Source organism: Ictidomys tridecemlineatus, chromosome 4 (assembly GCF_052094955.1).
Source record: "Ictidomys tridecemlineatus isolate mIctTri1 chromosome 4, mIctTri1.hap1, whole genome shotgun sequence".
Classification (NCBI taxonomy): Eukaryota; Metazoa; Chordata; class Mammalia; order Rodentia; family Sciuridae; genus Ictidomys; species Ictidomys tridecemlineatus.
In genome coordinates, this window is record NC_135480.1 from 186,674,778 (window position 1) to 186,691,954 (window position 17,177).

A 17,177-nucleotide genomic window follows, 5' to 3' on the forward strand; every position below is an offset into this window, starting at 1 on the left:
AGATATTTTATGAAGGTCATTAACAGCTGAGTGCATCCCATCCGCCCCCCCAAGACTACAGTAAAAATATTTGACAAATACCAACTAGCTAGTTGGTGACAAAATGATTTTTTAGAATCTTTTGTGAACATGGATTGTGTTCACTGACACAGATAAAGATCATGATCATCAGACCAGCTCATATCTACTGCCTTTTGCAATTGATGACATGACTGATTTCAAAATGAATTTCAAAGTGTTGGGGTATAAGCTGACACCATTCCAAAACAGTGTTAACTGTACAGTATCACAGGGAGAAAACCCATAAACCAGATCCTTCAATCAAAGATCCATCCCACAAAAACAGAAAAAGCTTCAAACACTAAAATTAAAAATACTCAAAAAGATGTTTATTTGTTTTATGATGAACATTACCATGCCACATATATAAAATATATTATTATTCAGAATTTAAACAGTTCATTGGTTCCAGTGTCCTTTTTACCTGCCATTCCGCCAACTAATAAGAAGAGTAGTTAGAAATTGTTTTATAAGCCAGTAAAAAAGACTGAGGATTCCACCTAGTAGGGCACATTGACCAACTATGCTAGAACTAGAACCAAAAGAGTTACCTTTGGCTGGGAGTGTAGCTCAGTGATGAAAGCTTACCTAGCATGCACAAAGCCCTGGTTTTGAGCCCCAGCACTGCAAAAAAATTTAAAATCCATCTCCTCCAGGAGTTGCTCCAGGGTTTTGTGAGTGACTTCCATTACCTGCCTTAGAGAAGGGACACATGGCCTAATAACCCTTACACTGAAATGCTTGTTAGAAAACAACTGCCACTAGCATGGGGGGTCTGCTGGGGCATCCAAGGGGCCCCTGTCATACCTGGACAGGGAATGAAGGAAGAGTCCAAAGGTTAAAGGAAAGCCCTGTGTTCACCCAGGTTACTGTATATTTTCTCCTGAAATTGGGGTTCTAGAGAATAAGCTTAAATAAAATAGTTAAGGTACAATATGCCAAAGTTGAGCCCTTATTCAAAATAGCTTCTTTGGATTGGATTCAACTGTCATTAAGACAGTCGGGGATATTTGGTTTAATGTTTAAAGAACATTATTAATGCAATGTCACATTTTAAAATCATACTGCAGTTAGAATTCTAGCAACTACCATGGCATTTATTAGTTGTCAGAAAGCATCACAATCTGAAGATCAGAAAATAAAGCAAGATTTCAGTGCTGCTTTCATTATAAAACTGTTGAATTTCTGAAAATATAAAGAGTCGTTTGCTTCTTAAAAATGTCAGCTTTGCCACATGATGTTCCAGAAATCTGGCCCCAGAGCTTCTCAATTTTTTATGTCCACAGCGTCTTTATTTGTAACCGAGACCCATCTGTTATTTTCCATCTGAAGCTGGAAAAGTTAAGACAATTAGTTTCTGCTTTACTTGAAACAAAAAACTTAAAATTAAGTAGTAACTATTATTTTCTTTTGCATTTTCCTTTAAGCTAATAAAGTGAGTTTAATATAGAAAACTGCCTCACCTTCTTCAGCAATTTGTAGCAAAGTGAGAGAAGGTGGACCAAGAGAGCCATCATGGATCTTGTCTTTGTAATATACTTATCAACCTACAGTGACAGAAAGCATGCAAATTAGATTCCAAAACTGGTACTTCTAAAACTTTTATCATTTATTTGGTTTTAAAGTGATAACATTTTTCCACTGTGGAAATCTAACAGATTGAGAAAGGTATAAATGTATGATCAGACTTGAAGTGCAGAACATAGGGCAGGGTTTGTTGCCCAGATCTCATGCCTGTTTCATGAACCCCAGGAAGAATGGGTGGAAAAGCAATTCATTTACCTCCAGCTCTTTAGGAATTTTTTAAAGAGCTCTAAGTAGGGGCAGGGAATCCCCCACTTTATAATTCCTCCTGCTCTGCTCTGTGGACATAAGCCTACATTTTCTCAAATAATTTATGGGAGCCCAGACTCAGGCGTTTGTGTCTTATGTGAGGCCTAGGGTAGCTGCTCTGTGTTATGGAATTAATCTATGTCCAAAAAGCTAATTTAATTGGTTAGCCTGTTCCTTAGGGTCAGTTATAACAGCAGATAATAAATGAGTTTTTTCAGTCAAGGAATGAAAAATGGAAATTAGCCTTCTATATCCTACTTTATTTTTAAAAAAAGGGTCTGGAGTAACTTGATGAAGAACAGGTGTGCAAGTTTCTCAAGTGTCTCCCTGAGTAATCCCCCTCTCTTTTACCTTTAGAAACATTTTATTCTGCAAAGATGCTTTAGTTACTGTCTGGAGCTGGTGGCATAGAGGAATTAACTTGTTTATTTCCAGAAGAAGCATAAGCTTGTCATCATCTTTCAGCTGAAATATAATTTAGGAAGTTACAATAACCCCAACAAAACTGCATCTTCTAATACTTTAAATACCTTTATATCTTAATATATTCCCAAAGTGGGTATACATGATACCACCACCAGTACTAGACAGGGAGAAGGCAGGTGTTACCTGTTTTGAAAAAGCTTGTACACTTGAAGTAAGCTTTAAACCCTCTGCAGCAAAAACCTGGTAGAATGAAAACAATCACTATTTTAGATCGATGTCTTATGGGTTGGTAAGAAATATACACATTAATATTTTCATATAGTTTGAAAAATACGACCTATACATTAAAAGCAAGTCACAGAACTCCTACATTTTTTGTGTACCCAGGAAACGGGTTTACCTGAATTCAGAAGTTTTCCTGGACCTGATACAAACTAATCACTGGAGAGGCTCCTCTGTAGCTGGATACTTTCAATTATTCTGAAGGGTTACACACATCTGTGATACTCAAATTATGTCTGGTTTTGGGAGGGACCCTGAGCTCAACTCATAAAATCCCCAATCATAAAAAGGTGATGAATCTTGGTGCATGAGGTCAAAAGGGCTAGAACTTTCTTACTTACATTTAACCAAGATTAAATGTGTCACCTATACACTTTCCATCACCCAGCCACTTGAGAGGATCGACTCAGTTGTTGGTTTTGTTATTGTTTTCTGACGGCCTCTTCACCATGCATTTTATTTACAATTTAGTGAGCAGGAAGAAGAACATGAAAAATAGGATTGGACAAGTAAGACAGGAATATTCAGGACATCATATTAAAATGGTGTGAGAGGTACTGTGGACTTAAAGGGACGAAAACTGTTTTAGGTGGCAGCAGAAATAAAGGAGAGAATGGAGCAAATATGAAAGTTATTTATAAATAAAAATAACAGATCTTTGTAATAAACTAGATTAAAAAATAATGAGGAGGAGACTAATCCAAAGTTAACTTTCACCCTTTATTCAACAGCCTTGACACCTTGCTGCTGTTGGTGAAGTGGTCTCAAGGATAAGAGTCCTTGTTTCCTTCCCTGCCCTTTGAAAGGGAAACCACAAACTACATCCAGAGTCTAACTGAATGTCTCACTTCCCTGGGTGCTCCTCACCATTCCACATTACCACTCTCTTCTGTATATCTTCTCTTTCCTTTTCAGTCTGTAAACTCCTTGGGGTCAAGATCCTTGCCCATCTTACAGAATAACATGGTTTTAAAACCACCTTAAAGCTGATAATGGAGAGGTGCTCTCTCCATTCCTGAACTACCCTGGCACTAGCCCTGTATATTCTACTTGGCAGTTATAGTTAACATGAGCAAAACAAAATGCTTGATTTCCACCTTCTAAATCTGATGTTCTCCTTCAGTGTTCCCTTGCTTAGTAAATGACACTATCATTTACCATGTTGGCCAAGCCAAAACCTTTAGATTTAAGTCAGATGATGCTACTGCTTCTGAAAACCCTCGGTGGATTTACCATCATGCTTCACCACTTTCCTCTGACTCATTCCACTCCATCCAACATTGTTCCCTTATTCTTCTTCAGACATATGTAGCCCTACCCTTACACTTCAGGGCCTTTGCACTGGTTCTGCCCATCTGAAATACTCTACCCCCACTTATCCATCCAAGTCACTCTCTTGCTTCATTAATGTCTCTATTCAGATGTTACTACCTCCTTAGAGAAGTCTCTTCTATCCTATCACCTTGATATTCTTGTCCTACATGATTTTATCTACAAGTACTTATATATGTGCATTACATACTAAACTTCCTAATGTCTATTTCCTGACACTAAGATATAAGCCTTATGGGAGCAAGGGATTTTCTTGTTTCACTCTTCTCCCCAGAGTTCTTACCCACCATCTGACATGTAGCTCAATAAATATTTGTTGTGTGAAACATGCCATTTTATGTTCATCTTAGTTTAGAGACAAAACTTAGTTTAGACACAGGTTTAATGCATATGCTCACACAGAAGGTGAGTAATAAGCAGTATAGAATAGAATGAACACAGGCCAAAGAGAACAGAATGAATCCAGAATTTATTGCAGTTGTGTTAAGGGGGAAAGTTCATTTTTAAATCTAATTTATAGAAAAATCCAGAAAAAAAAATATGTGCTATGATTCTTCTTTGTTGACAATCACGCCTTTTAGCTGAAATCCTTTTCCTGAAGTGGTGCAAGCAGAAGGATAGGTATGCCAAAGGAAACTATGTGAGAGTGAAACAGTGATAGAAATTTCAGATTTCAATGTAGGAATTCTCTTGGAAAACAGGCTAACATAGGGAGGGTAAAATAGGAAAGGAGGAGTGGTGTGGTGATGGTATGTGTCTGGAGTCCCAGCTACTTGGGAGGCTGTGATGGGAAGATTGCTTGAGGCCAGGAGTTCCAGACCAGCGTGGGCAACATAGCAATACCCCACCTCAAAAAAATGAAGAAAAGAAAATAGGAAAGAAATTTTACAACACACTTGCCAACCTAAAGTTTCTAACCAGAGGAAAGATAAATGGAGACAGGTTTACATGGAATTCCATTAGACACAGGACAAAAGGGTGGTACCAAAATACCTCTCTCCCTAAATTCCCTAAACTATCATGAACATGGAAGAAAAGAAGGAAACTAACAAGTACTGAGTACCTTCTAGTGGTCTTCAGTCTATTACTTCTGAAATTTTTTTATGTGTTACCTCATTAAATCAATATCATTCATCCAATGCAATTATGAAGAGGCCAAAGAACTTTTCTAGAACTCTGGAAGATATAAGGGATTTGCATCTGCTTTCAGGATATTTTCATCTACTTGGGACTTGCATCTGTTTCAAGTTTGCAACATTGCATCTGTTGACTACCAATCAAGCCTATTCTGCTTTATCCCTATAATATTTTGGTTTCTAATGAGATAACCAAGAAAGCTTGACAAAACATTATGCAAGCCCTCTTTCTTTCTACTTGTCTGCTGTTCTCTAAAGCACAGGTATATACATGTGCAAGTACACAATATACTAAATCACTAAGAACCCCGTTAGAATCCACTTTTAGCCCAACATTAAAACAGTATAAAGTAAAAAATAAAACATACCTCTAGATGATGAATTAAGTCCTGGGAAGTTTTCAGTGGCCCTTCTCCTCTAAAATAAAATGAATTATTAGTAAGGTTAAAAAATTGTTGGCTGAAATTGACTGCAAAATATAATTTCAGAACATTCTGTGTATTGACAGATCCCAGGAACAGACCAATAATATTGGAACATTTAATCTTTATAACTTTATAATCTTTATAACTTCTTTGTGCACTTTTTTTTGTCCATGCAAACATTATATATGTTGATTTTATAATGTAAAGACATTTAAAATTAGAAAGTTATATTTGAGTTCTATTTGTCCTTTTTAATCTTTTTTTGTGTTGCTTCATGAATTAAATATATGAGATTTATAATATCTTAACAAAAAGTTCTTTGTTATATAATGAAAACAGAATCAGATCAAAGTCAGAAGATTCTATTTCTAATTTCAACTCTGGTAGGAACTCAGTTATTCATTTTTAAAAAGGCATATTATTGGGGCTGGGAATGTGGCTCAGGCAGTAGCGCGCTCGTCTGGCATGCGTACGGCCCGGGTTCGATCCTCAGCACCACATACCAACAAAGATGTTGTGTCCACCGAAAACTAAAAAATAAAATATTAAAATTCTCTCTCTCTCTCTCTCTCAAAAAAAAAAGGCATATTATTTAAGTTTCAACTTTGAATGCATAAGATAATCATGATAATTCTTGTGCTACCAGTCTTACCAAGAAATTGGGAAATATCAAATTCAAAACTACCAAAAAAAATTAACAACTCTAAAAGATGAAAAGTAGATTGCAACAAAGAAAATAACAGAAAGAACATAAGACCAGCAATATACTAGACATAAAACAGAAAATCTGTACTCTAGTAGCAACCAGTACTTCCACTTAATAGCTTTGTGACCAAATCATTCCTGATCCCTAATAAATTGTTGATTCTCTAAAGAAATCATAAAGCAAAAAATGTGTTAAAAACCAAAAGGCACAGCACTAAAAAATGACAAAATCATGGAATTTACAGGGAAATGGATGGCACTAGAGCAGATTATGCTTAGTGAAGCTAGCCAATCCCTAAAAAACAAATACCAAATGTCTTCTTTGATATAATGAGAACAACTAAGAACAGAGCAGGGAGGAAGAGCAGGAAGAAAAGATGAACATTAAACAGATACATTAGGTGGGAGGGAAAGGGAGAGAAAAGGGAAATTGCAGGGTAATGGAGGGAGACCCTCATTGTTATACAAAATTACACATAAGAGGTTGTGAGGGGAACGGGAAAATAAACAAGGAGAGAAATGAATTACAGTAGATGGGGTAGAGAGAGAAGATGGGAGGGGAGGGGAGGGGGGATAGTAGAGGATAGGAAAGGTAGCAGAATACAACTGTTACTAATAGGGCATTATGTAAAAATGTGGATGTGTAACCGATGTGATTCTGCAATCTGTATTTGGGGTAAAATTGGGAGTTCATAATCAACTTGAATCTAATGTATGAAATATGATATGTCAAGAGCTTTGTAATGTTTTGAACAACCAATTAAAAAAAGGCACTGGTACATTTGAAATGTTTTCAAACTAATAGGCATTAGAAAATTTTAAACATATAAATTAAGAAATATAAATTATTGCTTATAACTTATTAGGAAACCATATACATTATTATAAGAAAGTTCAACAACAGCCTGAGGAGAGGTTTGAAACTGCCTGAGAAAATTTCAAAGCTAAACACTGTGAAGATTCACAGTCAGAAACAAGGACATAGATGAAGTTGGCAAACCACAGGTCTTAAGGGAAAATAGAGACAACTATTGAGGAAACAGGCAAACAGTGTGGGTACAAAACAAAACCAACCTAGGATGTTATTACAAGGAGGTAATTGAATTACCAAGATTTGTTTAAATGATACAAGGTGTTTCTCCATTACAGAAAATCCATCTTCTTGTCTTAAACTTCATTTCTGTCAAATAACCATATTCTAGCAACAAGTCCCATTCCACGGAGTTTTTGTTTTATTTGGGAACTGGGGATTGAACCCAGGGGTGGTTAATCACCGAGCCATATCCTCAACCTTTTTTATTTTTTATTTTGAGACAGGGTTTCACTAAGTTGCTTAGGGCCTCCTAATTTGCTGAGCCTGGCCTTGAATTTGTGATCCTTCTGCCTTAGCCTTCTATTTTGCTGAGATGAGCACCATCATGACCAGCTCCATTCCACAGTTTTAGGAATTCCTACCACTGATGGGACAGCCCCTTCACTTCCCAGTCTTGTTGGGATGGACTCTGTCCATATCCAAATCCACTATTCTGACTTAATAACAAAAAATCCTTATCATATTTTCCTGACATATTCTGAAATAACAAAGAGCAGATATATCTTTTAAAAAATCGGATAAACATTTTGGGAATGTTTACATACTACATTCATTAAATTAATAATGTATTTCTCTAACTTTTATTAGCCAAAAACTTTTTTAAAAAAGCATGATCTTCGTGCTAGTTAGAGATAAGTAGCATGATTCAGCCAAAGGTTGAGATTTCAGTTTCAGCAATCTATAGAAATTGGTTGTTGTGTGAACACAGGAGTTCATTTTTTATGTTCCTTTGTGTGTGAAGCGGGGGAAAGGGAGACTAGGAATTGAATACAGGGGTGCTCTACCAATGAGCTACATCCCCAGCCCTTTTTATTTTGTTCAGGCTGGCCTCAAACTTATGATCCTCCTGCTTCTGCCCCCTAGGTAGCTGGGATTATAAGTGTGTGTCACAACAATCAGTCCCATTTTATGTTTTTTTGTAGACTTAAGCCATCAAATTTTTTAAAAAAGTAAGAACTAAGCAAGAAGATCAAAATTATTGCTGGGAAGACTCAATTGAGAAGAAGCTCACTAAACACAATTAAAAACTAAGAAAGGAAACCACCAAAGAGGAATGGTATCTAATGATGGAAAATACGGTAAGGTATTAACAAGAGATTATTAGTTAGCAGAAAAATTTCACAGAAGACTCCTATCATTTCACAGAAGACATCATCAAGAGGCAATTGAAGCCTCTTCCCTGTGGAATGCTTTGCGACCTCTCCTGGTCTTCCTTCCACATGAAGGAACTCCACAAACATAACATCCCTCACCTCTGTCTGCCATGTCATTTATTCTACCCCATAAGATGGGCAGACACTCATCTTTTCAGTCTTTGTGGAGACCCTGAAAAACTCAGTTGGAATTACAGCCTTTCCCTCTCTCCTTTTTCCCTGGGAGTGAAATGCCTTTGGGAGCCACTTGCACTTCCATGTGTTTTAGAGAACATCCTGCCCCAGGAGGCAAGACTGCTTCATTCTGGGGATCATTTTTAAAGCCCTACTTGCCTGCACTCTTCAATTCTACTTTATTAATCTTTTCAAAGCCAACATGAGTAGGAAAGGAGCTACCTAGGAGATACTCAAGTATCAAAACCTGATTTTCCAAATTTCTGAAAAAGAAAATTTCAGAAAGTGAATAAAAGTTTGAAGTCATTCCTTGAGGAAAAAAATCTAGAACAGATTATTAAGCAGATAACTGGTTTTAGCTAAGCAGAATGTGTATGATTTAATATAGCAAAAGACTGGAATATGATCAAAATTGACATGAATAAGGCATTTGATCAAGAGCCTTATAACATGGATAAGACAGAGAATACAGAAAAAGTAATACTAAAGTTAGGGAAAGTCTCCTCTCCATAATGAGAGGTGACTCATGGAGATTTGGCAATCAATAGAGATAGGTCTTCATAGATCTATTCATTAATCTTTGTCTAATCATTACTTGTATAAAGATATAAAAGGTACATTATCTAAATATACTGGTGTTGGCTGAGAGATATGATATATAGGTTGACAAAAAGCAGAATGTAAATTATTTCAAAATTCTGGAAAGAATAGGATACAAAACTAGAAAAAGATCACTTTTACATCTAACTCTCAATTAAATAGATGTGTCTTCTTCTTGTACCTGCTGAAGTAAATTGTCATAGTAAGTACTTCCAGTCTTGTGGGGGGGGGCGGGGGTGTAAGCATACAAGGGATCAAACTCGGGTCTTCACACATACTATTCACTGAGCTTCATCCCTGCCATTGGGGACAAAGTCATCCAGGTTGGCCTTGAACTTGTGATCCTCCTACCTCAATCTCCTGAGTCCCTAGGATTAGAGATGTGTACCACTGCACATGGTTTAACTACTTCCTGTCTTTTTACCATGCCTTTGCTAGAGACTTTAACCTCATAATGATTTTACATGGCACTTTTTCTTTATACCAAGTATCAGACTAATTTTAAAAGATCAAAATGTAACCACATTACCTAGTAAATAAATATAGAGAATAGGCCATCCTGGACATGTTCCGTCCATATTGAACAATCTCATTGTCCTGATCCTCCCACTTCTCAATTTCGCAGTCAGCATCAGAGGTGAGCAAACCCAACTTAAGTCCAAGCTTTGCTATCTTGGCTTGCTCCTACAAACATATATTTTAATCACAACTTGGTCATTGTTGATGCAAAAGGAAGAATAGATGTAAGATTATTACAAAAGAAAAGGCTTTACCTCAGAGTCAGGCTTGTCCAGCTTTAATGATTTCAGGTTTGCATTATTCTTCTGTGACAATAAAAAAATTGAGATTTCTTAAAGGCAATACATTTAATTGTGAGGAAATATAATAGTAATAATGTAACAAAGTCTAATTTTAACATATCTAGTATATAGCTAAATCATATTAAGTATTTTAAACTAAACAAACAATTGCTGAATTGCATGCAGCTTTGAACAGGTCGTTGGTTTGCAACCTGGAGCTAGGGAAAGCAGGTGAGTGTCCTGTTTCACAGTGTCCTCTGTGTCTGCAGTTGCTCTCCTCTTTGCATAAGGGTTTTGGGGACCTCTCAAGACACTTCTGCAATATCCTTGGGAAACAATAATAATGTCCCTCAAACCTCTCTGGCTTATCTATTGCAACAAGATTATTATATGCTTGAATTATTCTTATGAAATGATGTATTAAAAATAACCACTGGGCTGGGGTTGTGGCTCAGTGACAGAGCACTTGCCTAGCATGTGTGAGGCACTGGGTTCAATTCTCAGCACTGTATAAAAATAAATAAAATAAAGGTACATTGAAAACTAAAAAAAAAAAAAATTTAAAAAATCACCTGTAAGTACTTCATACTTTCCCAATGGTTATGACTCCAGAATTAAATTCCTTTAAATAATGTGCCTTTAGAAGGCTAAATTTCAATACCTTTGTTCCATTGTCATCACAACTGTTCAGACTGTATCCCAGGTTATAAAGATTACATTTAGAATTTAAGATTTAATATGTAAACCAATGTTCAATGGTTTCCTATTTTTGAAAGAGCAAGTTTGTTTTTACATAAATTATTTGGAACTCAGAATATATTTCTTCTAGAAGGGGAGAGATCTCTACCAGTTAGATCTATACAAGTTCACAGATAACTACTCATTTGAAGAACAGGGTACCAGGATAGACCCTATAGTACTAACAACCATGTTTCTCCAATACCTTTAAGATGTATATATAGATGCCCCTCAACTTACAAGGGGATTATGTCCTGATAAACCCATCATAAACTGAAAATATCAAAAGTCAAAAATGTATTTAACATACTTAACATACTGAGTCTCATAGTTTATCAACATATATATGGTAGAGTATCAGCTGCTCCCCTCATGATCACCTACCTGGCTCACTGGAAGCTTCGGCCCACTGCCACTGCCCAACCAGCATTGTACTACTTACAGCAAGCTTGGTAAAGATCAACAATAATGTATGCTTTCTACTGAATGGGTATCACTTTTGCACCACTGTAAAGTGATAAGATCACATAGTCAAGGACCATCTGTGTGTGTGTGTGTGTGTGTGCGTGCGCGCACATGCATGTGTGTACATATCATGCTCCGTGTAACATTTGGGTTAACTAAATAATGCATATACGATGGGGGTTCCAGTAGATTATATCACCTAGCAATGTCATAGTCATCTTAGTTCAAGTACACTGTGATATTATTATAACCATGAAATCACTTAATAACATATTCCTCAGAATATGCTCCCCACTGTCAAGTGATAGGGGTCTGTGTGTGCGTGCGTGCGTGCGTGCGTGCATGTGTGTGTTTCGGGCTCCTTTTTTGTTTCCCTTGTTACAACCTGACTTGTTACTTCTGTGTGTGTGTGTGTGTGTGTGTGTGTGTTTCCGGCTCCTTTTTTGTTTCCCTTGTTACAACCTGACTTGTTACTTCTGTTACCAATTTCACTTCAGAACAAAACTGTTCCCTTCTTTTCCTATTCCATAGTTTAGATGCACTCATTGAACATAGCCATTCTGAGATTTTTTAAATTATGTTTATTTTAAACACATAAATGAGGTAAAAGGACATGAAATAAATATGCATAGAGGAACTACAAAATTATACACATACATGAACACATGCAAATGCAAGCTGGCTCTTGTGCTTATTAGAAAACAAACAGACATGATCAATGATCTCTAGCTTCTCCTTCGATAGTCATATCATCTTTATTTCCTTCTAGCAATCTATAAATCAAATCATAAAGCAATTGAGAAAGTTAAGAATATTCTCAAGACTTTTCGGCCTTATTTTAGTTAGAATTTTTACATCCCACTGTATTCTTTGACATTAGCTGTATTTATTTATTATGTTTTTAATTTTACAAATTGTTATTAAAGAGTTTAACAAAGACTACAAGAGAATTGACCTATTCTTTTCATCTTACTAATGTGACCTCGCTTGCCATCTAGTGGATACTATTTTAAAATGCAGTCAGGTGCAATAGTTTGAATTGCTTAAGGCTGAAGACTTTGAGCCTCTGAAAAGAGAGCTACAAATTTCTAGGAATACAATTAGCTATGTTATCCTCAAATAAGAAGATGGTTTGTGATTCTGAAATTATTTCTTCCTAAAGATAACGCTATTTAGTCCAATAAAATCTTTGCTACATTCCACCTATTAAAAGCTGTATGATGACTGGGGCTGAGGTTATGGCTCAGAGGTAGAGCCCTTGCCTAGCATGTGTGAGGCACTGGGTTCGATCCCTGGCACCACATAAAAAATAAAGACAAATAAAATAAAGGTATTGTGTCCATCTAGAACTAAAAAAAGTAAAAAAAAAAAATTTAAAAAGCTCTATGATGTCTCTTCTAACCTCAAAAAAATATTTTGTAATAATCCTAAGTTATAGGAGTTGAAAAAAAAATTCAAGCTATCCCTATTTGCTTAAACCCAATAGGATATTAACTATAATATAAACTAGTAGAGTTAAGTAGGGTTAAAAAAAACAACAAAAAAAATAGACAAATTTCTATCTACGCCCTGAGGATAGTTAAGGCATAGAAGCTCTTTTCAAACACACACACACACACACACACACAAAAAAAAAAAAAAAAATTATTTTGCAGTGTTATATTTGCTTCTGCACCAGCTACATTGTTTTCAAATACTAATTTTCAATATTTTTTATTTATTTTTTTTTTTAGTTTTAGATGGACACATTACCTTTGTTTTGTTTATTTATCCATTTTTATGTGGTGCTAAGGATCGAATCCAGTGCCCCACATGTGAGGCAAGCGCTCTGACACTAAGCCACAACCCCAGCCTCTGATTTTCAATATTAAATGCCGGTTTTCTTTTTAAAATAAACTAATTAAGTATATGCCATTTTTTAAATCTGGGGGTTTGCTTAATCATTTGCACTTCCCCTACACCAACAACCATTCCCACTGTTACTTCTACATCCCAAACATGGGCACTTTACTCTCTCTCTCTCTTCATTGCCAGTTCTCTCTTCTGATACTCACCATCTGTTCTTCTTGATAATCATTCACATAAATTCTCTTTCCTCTCTATTCATTTTATTTTTCTGTGAGTTTAAACCTGTACTCTCCAATAGAGTTAGCCACATGTTGCCATTGAACACTTGAAATATGGCCTGTCTGAATTAAGATGTGCTGTGTAAAATACACACCAGGCTTTAAAGACTTAGGCTGACAGGAATACTTCAAAAAGGTTCTATAGTTACATGTTAATTATATGTTGAAATGATAATATTTGGGATATACCAGATTAAATATAATATGAAATTTCACAATTTTCTTTTTAAAAATATGACCACTTAAAATTTTTAATTACGTGTATGCCTTGAATCATATTTCTACTGGACAAGTCCAAGCTAGGCTGGCTGAAACCAGCCTGCCTTTTTCATTGACTAAATTATTGCATTATTTTCTAAGTGACATACTTATATAGGCAGTTCTAGGAAAACGGAAAACTGCACTTAACAAAATGTCTTTAAAATCCCCACCTGCAGAATATATATTTTAGCATCTTTTTCATCATTACTGCACCAGTGCCTAGCCTACTGCCCAGCAAACAGAAGATGGCTAAGGAGTATTTAGTGGTTGAACAGATGAACAGATGAATTTTTTTTGTCTCACACGAAACATTGACCTGTTATAAGAACTTTTAGCTGTAAAAATTACCCTTCTTTGTGACTAGGGAACTGGGTATAATTTTATGTGGGGAATAATTTACCATTCTTTTATTTTCTCATTTGCCATTGTTTTCCCTCTATTTCTGAAGTCAGAATTATTAGGACACTTGATGATTCTAGAAAAATATCCTTTTTGATAAATGATTTTTTGTTACTATAATCTCTGCTTTTCATACCTTGCATTTTATTCAAAACTATAAATTTCTATAGAATGATCTCTATAAACAAATTGCTCTGGTCCTCAAAACATCACCTGGGTTACATGACCGATGTTAAAATGCTATCAGCCAGAAGACAGGAATTGGTCATTCCCAAAATGGACCTTAGGACCAGTGCCCAGCTCAGTTACCCCTCTGTATCTTTCCCAAACACATGGTATGTTTTCATCTAGGTAGAAAGTGTATTAAAAATTTTAATTTACAGAAAATGAATCCAACAAAACCTAGCAAATTAGACCTTAATTTGACTTCTGACCTTAGATTAGGGTTTATTAATCACAAATTCTGTTACCCATCCTCTCAAATCCTCAAACCCAACACAAATATTCAGAGTATGGGCCACATGTAGATTGCTACCAAGAATAACAACTCTGAACAAAGTCTAGTATCCTAACCTTTTTCTTTAGGGAAGGAAAGTAGCTGCCGTAGGCAACAAGAACACAATCTAGATTCTATATAAAAAAAAATCTGAAATGTACATAATTCTACTTACCGCTGGCTTTGGAAGTGAAAGGTAGCCATACTTCTCTCCTACAAATAACATATATAACTTAAAAATTTTTTTCTAATAATACATTTATATTATACACATTTAACTTTTACCAAAGATTAAATGAACAAGAATGTTAGTACATTCATTTTGATAGCCTATTAATTACATGTCATTCAGAAATCAGATCATAATTTGGTAGGCAAAGGTGAAGACTGCAAACACCTGCATCCCTTAAGGCACTGGAGACGTCTGGTCTCTCCCAACTCAAAAGGGAGAAAAGCAAAATGCCTGACCACATTGACTTTCACTTACAATTAGCTCCATTCATTCAGTGCTCCTCTTACCACAGCCTGCCTCTACTAAAACCAAAGTCCTCTTTTAGTAGCACCAGTATCAGTACTTCTTCCTTTTCTGCAAGTACCAGACCAAATCATTTACAACTAACCTCATAATGTATTCTCAGTCAGGGAAGAAGACAACCTCAGTGTACAAGATAGAAAGATGATTTTTTTTTTTTTTTTTTGTGGTGCTGGACATTGAACCCAGGGCATTGTACATGCTAAGCAAATGCTCTACCATTGAGCCACATCCCCAGCCCAGGAAAATGAAATAAAGCAAACAACAGAGTTTTTTGGCTGTGAATTGACATATGGCATGAAGCATAATAACTCAGGAAAGGAAGGAAACAGGCAATGTCCTCTTCATCATGGTCTTATTATTTTCTAGCTCCCAGATCATGTACAGACTTGGTTACAATAAATAATAAATGATTTTTCAAAACTAGTTTGTGGCTTCTGGTGTAAGAATTTAAGATGAAATTTGAATAGTATTGCTTTTTGAAGGAAAACAAGTGTATTCAGCTATAATATATCAAGTTGAGCCAAATTAAAGTGTTATCATATACAAACACTTGGAAACTACAAAACAAATTTCATATAGTCTAACCTTATAAAAGAAAACATAAGAGCCCTTAATCACTCATTTTCTTATAGAATGACTATTATATGAACAAAGCACACCTGTTGGTCTCAGAATAGTTTATACAAATATTAAAAGTTTCATCTAGAATTGCCCTAGTGAGTATGGAATCAACTAGCCACAAGTGACTATGGAGCACTTGAAACATGGCTAGTCTGAATTGATATGTGCTGTAAATGTAAAACACCAGATTTTAAAGACAGTACAAAGGGGGAAGAAGGATGTAAAATATCTTCTTACTAATTTTAAAATATTGATTATGCACTGAAATAATACTTTGAAAATACTAAGTTAAATAAAACCTATTATTAAAACAAATTTCACCTGTTTTTTTTAATTTTTCTTGTGTTTTCTTGAAAATTTTAAATTATATATGTGGGCTGCATTCTATTTTTATTGGACAGAGCTGATCTACAAAATGAATTATTGCATGGCATATATACACAATGGAGTTTTATTCAGCTATAAGAGGAATGAAATTATGTCATTTGCAGGAAAATAGATGGAACTTGAGAACATTATGTTAAGTAAAATAAGCCAAACTCAAAGTAACTGGTCATGTTTTCTCTTATATGTGAAAGCTAGAGAGGAAAAAGGAAAAGAAAGGTATATGTGTGTAGGTGGTGTCATGAAAATCAAAAGGAGAATAGTAAAGGAAAGGGACCAGGGAGAGGGAGAAGGGGAGGGACAGGGTACATACTGAGGAATGGTATTCATGAAATTATATTGGTATATGTGTGTAAGTATGAGTATATAATAACAAATCCTACCATTGTATACAACTATAATGTACCAATAAGAAATATGGAAAAGAAAAAAATGAATTATTGCTAAGGGTCAGCCAGTGGTATTTCAAAATAATTTGATTTAAATAATTTCTCTGTAATATCAGAATTGTAAGAGAACTTTATTAGTAGTTTTTTGAACTCAGAATTGTTAAGGGATCCAGGTGTGGTGGCACACCACATGGTGGCTTGGGAGGCTGAGACAGGAGGATCAAGAGTTCAAAGCTAGCCTCAGCAAAAGTGAGGTGCTAAACAACTCAGTGAGACCCTGTCTCTAAATAAAATACAAAATAGGACTGGGGATGTGGCTCAGTGGTTGAATGCCCCTGAGTTCAATCCCTGGTACCAGGAGGAAAAAAAAAAAGAATTGTTAAGGGAAAACCCCTTAAATGGGAGGCTATTTTCATGTCTTATAGCCAGGCTCTAATATAAAAAGTGCCTGACTTAGCTGCACGAAGACTAACAGAAAATAATGTTCAGGTCACTTCAAATGTCAAAATTTACCACCTAGCTAATTCAAAGTCTGAATATTATCCATAAGATCTCTAAAATGGGGCCTTAATAAGCTATGAAAAGGAGGGCACAATCATTACTTAAGGATAACTAGCTCAGGCAAGGAATCTTGTATTATCCAGGCTTGACGTTCCATAATGCCCAGACCATGAAATGGTCACATCTATTCTCCAAAAGGGGAGGCAATTATATAATCTGGCTAGCTACCATTACCACCAGCT

At 35.7% G+C, this 17,177-nt stretch overlaps 1 protein-coding gene across 2 annotated transcripts in view; it reads right to left on the reverse strand.

Annotated features, from left to right (window-relative positions):
* Positions 1–367: 367 nt before the first annotated feature.
* Ctnnal1 (catenin alpha like 1) overlaps positions 368–17,177 on the reverse strand; it is a 66,526-nt gene continuing 49,716 nt past the window's right edge. The window contains exons 12-19 of one of the 2 annotated variants that reach the window (XM_078047923.1): positions 14,681–14,718; positions 9,994–10,044; positions 9,750–9,904; positions 5,438–5,486; positions 2,503–2,559; positions 2,245–2,358; positions 1,524–1,607; positions 368–1,392 (exon numbers count right to left, since the gene is read on the reverse strand). In XM_078047923.1, the coding sequence (XP_077904049.1) occupies positions 1,327–1,392; positions 1,524–1,607; positions 2,245–2,358; positions 2,503–2,559; positions 5,438–5,486; positions 9,750–9,904; positions 9,994–10,044; positions 14,681–14,718 (614 nt within the window). In that variant the 3' untranslated portion in view covers positions 368–1,326. Of the gene's footprint in view, positions 1,393–1,523; positions 1,608–2,244; positions 2,359–2,502; positions 2,560–5,437; positions 5,487–9,749; positions 9,905–9,993; positions 10,045–14,680; positions 14,719–17,177 lie in introns of those variants that run through there. The other variant, XM_078047924.1, reaches the window with a different exon arrangement.